Below are 13,609 nucleotides of genomic sequence, written 5' to 3' on the forward strand. Positions count from 1 at the left end.
CCCCCCCCCACAAACTCACAGTAAGAAAACACAGGCTAGGCACACATTTAACCCTGTGATCGCATATTTGGCAGGTACAGTATCACAGTATATATATATATATATATATATATATATATATAAAATATTATGCAAAGTGGTTGGAGGGAAGCTTCAGAATGGCAAATATGTTTTTATTATAAATGATGTGAGCAGCGTCGCCACGAATGGACAGGTGCGTTAGGATGACAGAAGATTTCTCCCTCTCCTCAACATATGGGGGAGGTATTCTGTAACTCACAGAGAAAAATGGAAATAGCACCGATAGGAGTGTAGCACTGGCAGGGATGTTAGGAAGTTATCAGCTCAGGGTTTCTGGGATTTTTTTTGCACTTATCAAATATAACAAAATGCATTTAATGGTATATTTTTAACAGACCAAAGGGAAGCAACTTAAAGCGGAGTTTCGGACTCAGAATCGTTTTTTTGATAAAAATACTGCCCAAATAGTGATCCATCACCCTTAATACATCCGCTAATCCCATATTACATCGTTTTATAAGTTAGCGTAAATCGTAAATTCTTACTTTTAAAATAGTTTGCTGAGTGCGGCCATCTTTGTTGTGGTTATCCAAAGCCGCAGTATGTAAATGTATTCCCTTCTTCCTGGTTCTAGCTCATTGTGCAAGCTGTGAGAGGAGCCCGGCCGCCTATGTCACTGCCCATTGCCTCCTGGGAGTGATGAGTAAGAGCTCCCAGGATGCATTGCAGGACAGAAAGTGATGGCGTGGGTCGCGGCCGCAGAGGGAGGAAGTGGAAGGAAGGTAAGTATATTTTCTTCTGAAACAAGGTAAGTGAAAAAAAATCGTGACTATCCATTTGTTATTCAGATGACACTCAGCGAGCAGATGGCCCAAAATCGATTGTGTCGATTTTGAGGCCGGAACTTTAAGTACATATTTAGGGTTTAGGCCTCATGCACACTGGACATTTGTACAGCTGCTCCTAGTGGCCTATTTTTTCCTGCCTGCTATGGGGTAGACGATTAGGGGCAGTACTTAGATTAGGTTTATTTCATATTCACCGCTATGCAAAGGTGTTAATATTTTTCTATGTTACCAGTGCCCAGGAGAGAGCACTAAACCTATGCATGAAGTGCCACCAATATCATTTTCCCAGCTTTACATGGGGCAACAAAAGTAACTTATACATGCTTGATTGGCAAATAGAGCAAAGCCATCATTGAAACAAACAATTTAGCCCATTTCCTAGCACCCCTTCTCAGCTTCAGGTAGCCTGATCAGCAACAGATACAGCTACCATGATCGCTAGATCGAACCAATATGACCATTTAGCTTGTGTAATTAGATCATGTAAACATGGCTGTAAAAACACTCACTTTCATCACAATTTAGCAAAAATAAACTAAGCAATCTTTCTGTAATGTAATAAAACTGATAGAATGTGATCAAATACGTTAAGAGTTTGGGCATTTCCATATGGATATATAGGCCGATTTCATACTATTTTTGCGTTTCCCATTATAATCACTGAAAACACGAAAAAATGAGTGCTGTAATGCACTTTGCATCAAATTCACTATGTACAGACCTGCGTTTTTATTTATCTCAATGGAAAGGCATGTGTGTTCAAGTGCAAAGGTAAGAAGCTAGCCTTGAGCAAAAGGTAAACTCCATTAAAACATCTTTAACAGTCGCTTGCAAAGCTGTAATGGAAATTTACATGAACTTTATCTATTATTGGAAGTTACATGCAAACTAATACAGACATTAATCCATCTGCTACCAATACAAATCAGAAACATGAAGGCGTAATTGTAATAACATTTTGTAATGGTTTAGTAGGGTGTGTGGCTGGAAATTATTTTTAAGAAAATGTGATTTTATTACTTTAAACTTATGCATATGGGGGTGTGTGGCGCGCTTTAGAAGTGGAGATGGTAAATTAAATAAATAAATATATAAATAATTATGAAACTGAAATAAATATATATATTATGTGGTGAGACAGGTGTGCTGGTTTGTTCCGCAATTCCTAGTTGTCGTGATTACATTTGACTTCAATCAAATCACATTTAAATCAATCAATAAACTTTCTACAACAATAGTCCAAGTGTTTTCAACTATAAAAGTGCTGAGTGCTTGCAATCTTCAATAAATATATAACTTATCAACCAGTGTCTATAAACTTCAATAGATAAATAAATAAATTAATAAAGTGCAGTCTTCAGTGAATGTCCATATATGCTTTTCACCACAAATAGTTTATGCTAATAAATTCAACTGTGCATCTTCCTCATATAACACAAAGGTGCTTCCGTGCAAAAATAAGGTGCTGTGTCTTGTTCCTCCACCAGGTGTCACCTCTAGGTGTTCTAGAGACTCTCACCTTAATGACTTATATGAATCGCCTGAATGTATACATTTAGCCCCCGATTGGGTGATTTATGGCCTGGATTTCCTGTCTGCTGACTCCTGCTCGTGGTCTCGGGTTCCTTATCTGGGATCTTATCACGCTGCTTTTGGTCCTTAGGGATCCTAATCTCCTAGCGTGACCTCGGGCTCATTAAACATAGAGAGCCATCATGGTGCAGTATGTCAAAATAGCTTTTTATTCATAAAAACAACATTGCACTTACATTTAATCATATGGATACAGGCGTAATAGAACTCTCGGCGGCGTTGGGAGAAACTTAGCTCCGGTCCGTAACGTCACTTCCGGTTATGTTGGCGGCTCCTCCTACGCGTTACGTCACGTCACGTGACTTCCTCAGGGAGTGGCCTAATAGCGGATGTGACGTTTATTTATATTCGTCGGGCCGGAAGTATCGTCTTGGCCATTTTATTGGGGACTCGTACATGCAATTCCGGCGGATGTAAACAATCCTCCATATTGCTCCGTATTTCCGAACTTGCTTATACTAATTTTTTCTCTTTTGTGTACCCCGGAAGTGAGGTTATGGGCTCTTTTTCTACAACAACCCCTGTGTATTACATACATCAAAATTACATGGAAATACATAAAAATTATATATAAATAAAATCTGCAATCGTATTAATCTCGCTGACTGTTCAATAAGTGGTTAATTCTTGAATTTCCTACAGGAGAGATTTGCTTGGGAGAAAAGTATCTGTGTAACCATACTCTAGAATTTTAGTATGTCTTGTTTATAATATTAAAATTTATTTTGCAGCAATGTTCTTTAGTTCATAAAATATATAGGAGTAGGGGAATGCCATTCTTATTTTATATCACTAAAACTCAGATAAAAAATTATATATTTTTTTAAAACCTTTAAAAAAAAACTTAAATCCTTCTGTGTTGTTTTTGTATCCTTAAAAGTTGATTTTTGTGTGTGTGGAAACTTCTATATTGTTATTAAAAATCACTAAGAAAACAGTTTAAATCGAAGTCCACATTAAGACCATTAGGCGTGAAGGAATCCATTTTAAAAATCCATTCGGATTCTAATCTGCTCAGGGTGCGGACTTTGTAAATACCCCTCCAATGTCAGTTGGATTTATTAGCAGAAACTATTTGTGGTGAAAAGCATATATGGACATTCACTGAAGACTGCACTTAATTTATTTATTTATCTATTGAAGTTTATAGACACTGGTTGATAAGTTATATATTTATTGAAGATTGCAAGCACTCAGCACTTTTATAGTTGAAAACACTTGGACTATTGTTGTAGAAAGTTTATTGATTGATTTAAATGTTGATTTGATTGAAGTCAAATGTAATCATGACAACTAGGAATTGCGGAACAAACCAGCACACCTGTCTCACCACATAATATATATATATTTATTTCAGTTTCATAATTATTTATATATATATTTATTTAATTTACCATCTCCACTTCTAAAGCGCGCCACACACCCCCATATGCATAATTTTACTAACTGGCATCTGGTACCAGTCTAGTGGCGCAGCAGTAGGAAGGGACCTTATCACCTCTGATAGCGCAGGAACCACCTACACACATATAATTATTACTTTAAACTGTTTACTATTAAAGTGATTTTAAAGTCTCGTTTTTTTTTCTTTCTATAAAACATGCAGTTAGTTTTGCACAGAAAGGCCCGGATCTTCTTCTTTGCTCCTGGCCCCTCCCTCCTGACTAGTGCCCCCTACAGCTAGCAGCTTGCTATGGGGGCACCGGAGCTGAGTCACAGCTCCCTGTGTTCATTCAGACATGGAGCCCTGCCCCTCTCTCTCCTGATTGGCTAGCTTTGATTGACAGCAGCAGTAGCCAATGGCACCGCTGCTGTGTCTCAGCCAGTCAGGAGGGAGAATCTGGGATGGCTGAGATACTTGGACATCGGAGGTCAGTGTTAGGGGGGCTGCTGCACACAGAAGGCTTTTTATCTTAATGCATAGAATACATTAAGATAAGCAACCTTCTGACTTACAACCACTTTAAAGTGTTAGAGTGGGGAAGCTTAGAACTGGTGTCTGTTTTTACTGTTGTCTATATCCCAACTGTCTCCCCTCCCAAGGACCACTGTTGGCAACAGGAAAACTTTCAGGAACAGGAAAGAGGTTCTTATGGTTTCTCAGGTTACTGGAAAAAAAAAAAATGCGTTTTACTATTTTTTATCTATTTTTTTTTTTTATAGTAAAAATATACACTGAAATGAGGTTGCAGGGAGTACATAGATAACAAAATACAGTTCCCTCTCAAAAAATTAGCATATTGTGATAAAGTTCATTATTTTCTGTAATGTACTGATAAACATTAGACGTTCATATATTTTAGATTCATTACACACAATTGAAGTAGTGCAAGCCTTTTATTGTTTTAATATTGATGATTTTGGCATACAGCTCATGAAAAAACAAAATTCCTATCTAAAAAAATTAGCATATTTCATCCGACCAATAAAAAAAAAAAAAAAAGTGTTTTTAATACAAAAAAAGTCAACCTTCAAATAATTATGTTCAGTTATGCACTCAATACTTGGTCGGGAATCCTTTTGCAGAAACGACTGCTTCAATGCGGCGTGGCATGGAGGCAATCAGCCTGTGGCACTGCTGAGGTGTTATGGAGGCCCAGGATGCTTCGATAGCGGCCTTGAGCTCATCCAGAGTGTTGGGTCTTGCGTCTCTCAACTTTCTCTTCACAACATCCCACAGATTCTCTATGGGGTTCAGGTCAGGGAGTTGGCAGGCCAATTGAGCACAGTAATACCATGGTCAGTAAACCATTTACCAGTGGTTTTGGCACTGTGAGCAGGTGCCAGGTCGTGCTGAAAAATGAAATCTTCATCTCCATAAAGCTTTTCAGCAGATGGAAGCATGAAGTGCTCCAAAATCTTCTGATAGCTAGCTGCATTGGCCCTGCCCTTGATAAAACACAGTGGACCAACACCAGCAGCTGACATGGCACCCCAGACCATCACTGACTGTGGGTACTTGACACTGGACTTCAGGCATTTTGGCATTTCCCTCTCCCCAGTCTTCCTCCAGACTCTGGTACCTTGATTTCCGAATGACATGCAAAATTTGCTTTCATCCGAAAAAAGTACTTTGGACCACTGAGCAACAGTCCAGTGCTGCTTCTCTGTAGCCCAGGTCAGGCGCTTCTGCCGCTGTTTCTGGTTCAAAAGTGGCTTGACCTGGGGAATGCGGCACCTGTAGCCCATTTCCTGCACACGCCTGTACACGGTGGCTCTAGATGTTTCTACTCCAGACTCAGTCCACTGCTTCCGCAGGTCCCCCAAGGTCTGGAATCGGTCCTTCTCCACAATCTTCCTCAGGGTCTGGTCACCTCTTCTCGTTGTGCAGCGTTTTCTGCCACACTTTTTCCTTCCCACAGTCTTCCCACTGAGGTGCCTTGATACAGCACTCTGGGAACAGCCTATCCGTTCAGAAATTTCTTTCTGTGTCTTACCCTCTTGCTTGAGGGTGTCAATGATGGCCTTCTGGACAGCAGTCAGGTCGGCAGTCTTACCCATGATTGCGGTTTTGAGTAATGAACCAGGCTGGGAGTTTTTAAAAGCCTCAGGAATCTTTTGCAGGTGTTTAGAGTTAATAAGTTGATTCAGATGATTAGGTTAATAGCTCGTTTAGAGAACCTTTTCATGATATGCTAATTGTTTTAGATAGGAATTTTGTTTTTTCATGAGCTGTATGCCAAAACCATCAATATTAAAACAATAAAAGGCTTGCACTACTTCAGTTGTGTGTAATGAATGTAAAATATATGAAAGTCTAATGTTTATCAGTACATTACAGAAAATAATGAACTTTATCACAATATGCTACATTTTTTGAGAGGGACCTGTATGTTGTCTCAGAACTGCATGCGCTCATGAAACAGTGAAAAACTAGGGTATCCAAAATGGTCTAAAGAAGATGCTTTAAAAGACTTTGCACGTCATTAATTTAGGGTTAATAGTGAATGTGGGTCTGCCGTCTGTAAAAACAATCAAGTGGCTGAACAGCCACTATGATTGTTTTTACAGTGCAGGGAATCACTTGCTGTAAAAGAAGATATCTAAATGATGCCTGCAGATGCAGGCATCATTCAGATATCCCCATTTAAAGTCTGTGACATCATATGATGTCCTGGGGGCGGGAAGTGGTTAAAGCGGAACTAAACCCTTCAATTTACTCATTTAAAAAAACAGCTACAGTGGATATAAAAAGTCTACACACCCCTGTTAAAATGTCAGTTTTCTGTAATGTAAAAAAAATGAGTGGGCAAATATTGCAAAGTCAGGATGTACCATGCTGATAGACTCATACCCAAAAACACTGAGTGCTGTAATAAAATCAAAAAGGTGCTTCAACAAAGTAGTAGTTTAAGGGTGTGTACACTTATGCAACCATATTTTATTTTTTTTATTTTTACTTCCCTCCACCTAAAAGATTTCAGTTTGTTGTTCAACGGAGTTGTACAGTTTATAGGTCATAATAAAAAGGTGGAAAAAGTTCTGAAATGATTTATCTTCGTTTCCTTTTTTTACAATACAGAAACCTGACTTTTTATCAGGGGTGTGTAGACTTTTTATATTCACTGTACATTCCCAACATGCCGGGATTGCTAACTGTTTAATTTGCTTTTGCTGTCAACCAAACTGTCAAATCATCAATGGCTGGAGTCATAACTGGTCACATGTGCAGCATCATGGCGGCTGCAAATCAAACAGGGTCTAAGATGGCAGATTTCTTGACAATTGTGCTGTCATGGAGCACTGTACCCAAACAAAATTTTTATAATTTTGTTCACACAACTAAATATCACCAAATGGAGGCTCTAATCACCACTGGATTTTTTATTTTTTTGTTTTTCTTTGTTTTGCAAATAAATAATTTTATTTTGCAAATAAATAATTGTTCTTCAAAAAATTTAGCCCAAAATGTAATCTGCTAAATTTCCTTGATGAAAATACCCCAAATCAGTGTATATTATTTAGTCTGTATGGAAAGTATGGTATATATCTGAAAACTGATCAATCCTGATGTACTGACGGCCTATCATTTCTTAAAACCCTAAGTGCCGGTTCACACTTGTACGATTGCGAACGGATGCGATTGCAATCCGAATTTGCAGTGCGAGTTTACCTTGCGTTTTTCAATAGTACCAGCGCGATTGTAATGAAAATTGATTGCGTTGATTATGTTAATTAAGCTCAGGAAGGGTGGAGCGGAGGGGAAAACTAAAACAAAAAATAAGAATTCGCACATAAAAATTTGCACATATCTGAACTGATAATGCGAGTCCAGACCGATTTACATTGATGTCTATGGAGACTAAATTCGCAGCGCTGTAAACTCGCACAAGACCCTTTTTTATCATCGCATTATATTCGCATCTGAATCGCAACGCATAGATGTGAACGACCTTCGTGAATACAATGTATTTTGGGAATACATGCGAATCTAGACTTTTCATAACGCATCACATTCGCAGGAAAATCGCACTACGTGCCGGTTCACACTTCTGCGGATGCGCTGATCGCATGTAATTCGGAGCGCACTGCTCCTTCATTACATGCGATCTCCTGTACGGATGCGAATCCGCAGCAAACACGCACATGAGGCATTTTTTTAACCGCCTCAGAATCGGATCGCACAGTGGTTCACACTTGTGCGATCCGATTCTGTGCGAACTGTCAGATCGCACTGCGATATGCGATCAAACTGGGGGTGTCGTTAACATTTAATTGACACCCCCTGCGTATCGCATATGGCAGTGTGAACTGCCAAATGTGCGGATGCGATGCGGGATCACGCTGCATATTCGCAGCATTCCCGCATCGCAGAAGTGTGAACCGAGCCTGAAACAGTACAAACATACATACGTACATACCCCCAAAATTACCCCTTTTTGAAAAGTAGAAAGTCTAAGGTATTTAGTAAGGGGCTTTGTGGGTTTTTTGAAGTAGTAATTTTTTTGGAAAATGAAGAAATTAAAAAAAATATATATAATTTTCCCAATTTTTTTTTTCATAGGCTCCTTTCACACGGCCGCTCCGCTGCTTAAGTCCGCTGCGGGACTTTTTTTTTTTTTTTCCACGGAGCGGATGACATTTCTGTCATCCGCTCCGTATGCCCGCATATCATCCCATCCGTTTGCGGATGATATGCGGACATAATGTAAGTATATGGCATTGCGGATGTCAGCGGATGACACCGCTGACATCCGATTTTTCTTCCTTTCCGTTTTTTACACGGATGGAAAAATGGGGTTCTGTTCCATTCGTAAAAACGGAACAGAACTGAAAGGAGGAAAATCGGATGTCAGCGGATGGTATTCCGCTGACATCCGCAGTGCCATTCACTTACATTGATGTCCGCAAATCATCCGCAAAAAAATAGGATGATTTGCGGACACACGGAAAGCAGCGGAGCGGCCGTGTGAAAGGAGCCATACTGTCATCAGTGCAGTAAAGCATCATCATATAACTGGTGTGGCAGTGATCAGGGACACTGACTGGTGACAGTACGAAAAAAAAAGTTATAATAATTTTTATTTATTTTTTTAATTACATTTTTTCTTGTTTTTACAATTTATTTTTTTATTTTAAAATATACTGTGACCAGAGCAACATAATGTTACCATAGTAACATTGTACTACTCTGGGGAAGTGATCAGGATTTTTTTTCTTTACACATTATGTTTACTTATAGCAGTGAATTACATTGCTTTAAGCAAGCTCTTTATTGAATGAAAATGATTAATTCAGATTGTTTTGTTGTATTTAGCTGTGATTAGTTAAAGCTAAACCCATGGTACGGGTGGGCTGCAACCAGCACTGTCTGTACCATGTGATTAAATTGACCAATTACAGCTAGCAACAATTATACACAATAGATGGCATGAAAGGAAACCATCCATTGAGTAGAGTCATGTGACCTACTGTGATTGGTCACAGCGATCACATGGTACCAGCAGCAAGCTGGTACACTGATCAGTCCAGTGGACACAGCTGGTGACAGACTTGCCACTGCACCGCCCCGTGAGCGCTGCTTCCTGACAGGACGTCATAGGACACCCATTCAGGATAGGAAAGTCACAGCCCAGCTGTCATCCTGCTTTAGGCTGGGCGGGAAGGTGTTAAGAAGACATCAGGGGTCTACTAGACCCCTAATGCTACCTCTAGTAAAGCTAACTGAGAATAGACAGCAGTGGACTACCTGAATCACGAATACAAGAAAGCTAGCAAACAGGACTAAAAAGGTAAACAAGTGCCTGGCTGCTATAGCGGCCATGAGCTTGTTTACATGTTGGCAGGCAGCAAAAGGGGTTGAGAGCCTATACACACCAGTAACATATGGTAAAATGCAACAATCGGTGTACTACAGCATTATTCATTTTGAAGGGCACCACAACACACTAACTCATTACACACCCAAAGGCTTCTGCATTTTTTAATTTGTCTGAAATATAATAAAAAATTAAAAAAAAAAGAAATCTCAATTAAATAGAGGGGTAACCCAGTCCTACTTCATTATTAAAACTTACTAAGACTAGACACACACTACTGTGGCTGCGATGTGATCCAATTTTCAGTGCAATTATGTAGTGCGACTTTGTTGCATTTTGGACTTGGGTTGCATATTCTATGGGGCCAAAATGACACTGGAATCACACTAACATGGAACAAAACCGTGCCATGTGGTGCTGAATTGATGTGAATGGACTTCATTGAAAACAATGTGATTTGATTCTGTGTTACTCAAGTTGTATCTGAAATTGCACTAATGTGAACCAGGCATAAAGAAAAATGTATTATGAAATAACGAAACTGAAATAAGTTTATACATACCAGACATATAGGAGCGGCCATTGTAGTCTTCAATTTCCATATTAGACTGGGTTCTCTGAAATGTGTGAAGGAAGATTTTTTAGTAAAAAAAAATCAAGTTTATTTTGTGACAGAGTTGGTAGAAAAAAAAGCTTATATATCTTAGTAACCCAGAGAAAATATGGAGCCAGAGAATTCAAAACTTTTTACAAACCTTTTGCAAAGTAATGAAGCCACTGGATCAGGATACCAGCCTGGCAACTAGCATTTAAAGAAGAAGATTAGCAATGGCAGTCCATGTATTTCACTCATAGCAGCCCATGTGTCCTTTAACACCATTTTCATGGTTTTAATATTAAGTTGCTGGTTTTTTATTTGTAAAATATTTTCAAATTAATCAAATAAGAAATGTTGGCTACACAAATATTTGCCTTCCAATATGACACATTCTTGTCATCACATTCAATAATGTGGATGCCCCCAGTATCTGAAAGTACAGTAGTGATCAGGTTTTTACCTTGACAGGTAAGGTAGATGATCATTTCCTTTCTGCTTGTAACATGATTTGTGAATGGGGGTGCATCTCATCAGTCTCTGGATTCTGTCCCAGTGTAATCAATGAAAGAACATTGCTCAGTGGAAGAGGAAGAAGTGGCGATTCTCTGTCAGACCATTCTGTACTGCTGTTCTGCCTGAAGACCTGAAGCTATTGACCACTGCAGCGCCAGTAGTTTAGACCCAGGAAGAGGATGGGCATATCCGCACAGATTTCTCTAGGATGTAGCAGCCTTCACAATGTCGGACATACTTTATTACATACAAGTGATGTGATTAAAGGGTTTGTTACCTTAAAAAAAAAAAAAAAAAATTCTGTTTCCTCATAGCAGGTTAAATAGCACAGTGCTTGTGCTGTCTAATCTGCCCCTCTGGAAACTCTAAAAAAAACCTGGCTGATCCTGCCACTTCCTGTGTCCCCCTCTGTGTGCTGACCAGGATAATCATGGGCAACGATCCCTAACTACCGTGGTCTGCCTGGGTGCCCGCATCATCCGCTGTGTCTCCTCTCTGCTCGGTGTCTTTGTCTCCGCCCCCCCCCTCCCTGCTGCCGTTATTAAAATGTCACTGCCAGACCCTCTATTTTATGCTCCCATCCTACACTGTATAAGTGTTTGTACAAAGCCTCTAAATACCATTTTGTGAAGTAGTTTGGGTCTGTCATGTGTCTCCCGGCCGCTGTAATACTACAATCCAGGGCTACAGTGGGAGGGGCCGAGCAGCAAGCTCTGCACTCACGTGACTCCCAGCTGACGTCAGAGGGAGAGCTCGGCTCCTCCACAAAAAGGTATTTAGAGGCTTAGTTTCTTACAAACACTTCTACAGTGCAGGATGGGAGCTTGAAATAGAGGGGCTGGCAGCAAGGTATAATTTAGGGTTACAAACCCTTTAAAGCTGTAGATTTTTTTTCCTTTTTAATTTCAACTTTAAAGTGGACCTTCACCCTCTCCACCTACTTTCTATCATTCCCGTCCTCTGCCCCTCCACTTTTACAAATCTAAAATATTTTTTTTTTTATTAATTGGTTTTACATTTTCGGGAGTTTCTCTTTAACCTATGGCCATGCTACAGACATGCAGGTATTTATATTAGAAAAGGAGCCCTCACTGACCTCAGTAACTGCAGGCAGTATGCAGAAAAAAACAAAAACACCTTCAATTTTCACAGTAGAAGCACTGAAGTGGTTTACATTTATTCATAGTTGCCTGATAGAATGACCTGAGCACTTCTGCTGTGAATTTTAATGTCCATAGACTGACCACAGGTTCGCTTTAAATTTTCAGTACTATGGGGCCAAATGGCTAAAGAAGGGTTTCTGCCTGGTTGCTATTTACTACTGCAAGGGGTACATTAAACAAAAGCTTGTGTATTCGCTCTGCAACGACATTCAGTCTTACACCATAAAACAGGATAATGCAACACAGGTTAGAACAATATTTGCCTTGGGTAAAGGCCAATACCAATGTTGCGCTTACCAACGACTTCAGGTTTAGAGGTAAACCAAATGAGATCCCATAGAAAATGCTCTCTTTGTTATGAAGATTATCACTGCCAGATATAAACTCAAATTGGGACATATCACATGACATGATCAATCCCGTTATCCTGTCATTTACCAAGATCTGTAAACATAAACCCTGGAATGTACTTGTAAGGTCTCAGTCACACCATGTCTCTTGAGCTATGCAAATCAACGCAGGCTGAACACCAGGACACACGGAAAATTAATGTTTTCCAAGGGCTCTGCCCACACCAGAAGGCTGCGTTGAGGTGTGTGGCGTTAAACATAATGTTACAACAACAGACTGTGGTGCACAGAGTGTAATGAAGTTTCATTCTGTGACATTTCAAGTTAAAAATAAGTAAACAGTTGTTACAGAGCACTACGCCACTAATCACCTAACCCTACATAATGTACACCAGCACACGTTTTAGTGTGTGAATGAGACATAGTGTGAGATGTACCATTTCCAAAGCTTTATTCAGACCTTTACATTAAAAACAGTAGGCTACAAATACCTTGAGTTTTCGGGATCTGTTTATATTCCTTTCACACTTGTGCGACCTAAAAGTCACGCAATTTTACCACGATTTTGACCGGACTTGAAGCAATGCCTATGTCTTTGGACCTCAAAACGCATTAAAATCAGCCCAAAGTAGTGCAGGGCACTTAAGCCCCGGAAGATTTTACCCCCATTCCGACCAGGGTTTTTTTTGCGATTCGGCACTGCGTGACGTTAACGGACAATTGCGCGGTCGTGCGACGCTGTACCTAAACAAATTTGACGTCATTTTTTTCCCCCACAAACAGAGCTTTCTTTTGGTGGTATTTGATCACCTGTGCGATTTTTTGATCATGCGCTATAAACAAAAAAAGAGCGTCAATTTTGCAAAAATAACAATATTTTTCACATTTTTTTATATGAAATTCCCCAAAAAAATGTTAAAAATCTAAATTTTTTAACATTTTCGGCCAATTTGTTTTATGCTACATATGTTTGGTAAAAAAAATCGCAAAAAGTGTATTTTGATTGGTTTGCGCAAAAGTGATCGCGTTTACTAACAAAGGGAAAGATTTTTGTAATTTTTGTCGTTTTTTTTTTTTAACGCGTAATGGCGGCAATCTGCGATTTTTTTTGCGGTACTGCGACATTGTGGCGGACAGATCGGACCCTTGACTGACATTTTTGGGGTTACCAGTGACATTTCTACAGTAATCAGTGCTATACATATGCACTGTTACTGTAAAATTACACTGGCAGTGAAGGGGTTAACTTTTTTAGAGAGGGAGA

The 13,609-nt window shown here is 39.5% G+C and overlaps 1 protein-coding gene across 7 annotated transcripts in view; it reads right to left on the reverse strand.

The window, feature by feature from the left end:
• The window catches only part of IKZF4 (IKAROS family zinc finger 4), a 63,699-nt gene that overhangs the window by 36,804 nt on the left and 13,286 nt on the right, over positions 1 to 13,609 (reverse strand). For all 7 annotated transcript variants that reach the window (XM_082246796.1, XM_082246793.1, XM_082246794.1 and 4 more), the window contains exon 2: positions 10,284 to 10,338. In XM_082246796.1, the coding sequence (XP_082102922.1) occupies positions 10,284 to 10,338 (55 nt within the window). The remainder of the gene's footprint in view (positions 1 to 10,283; positions 10,339 to 13,609) is intronic.

The sequence above is a fragment of the Pelophylax lessonae genome (genome assembly GCF_965119305.1).
Source record: "Pelophylax lessonae genome assembly, chromosome: 2".
In the NCBI taxonomy this organism is placed as follows: Eukaryota; Metazoa; Chordata; class Amphibia; order Anura; family Ranidae; genus Pelophylax; species Pelophylax lessonae.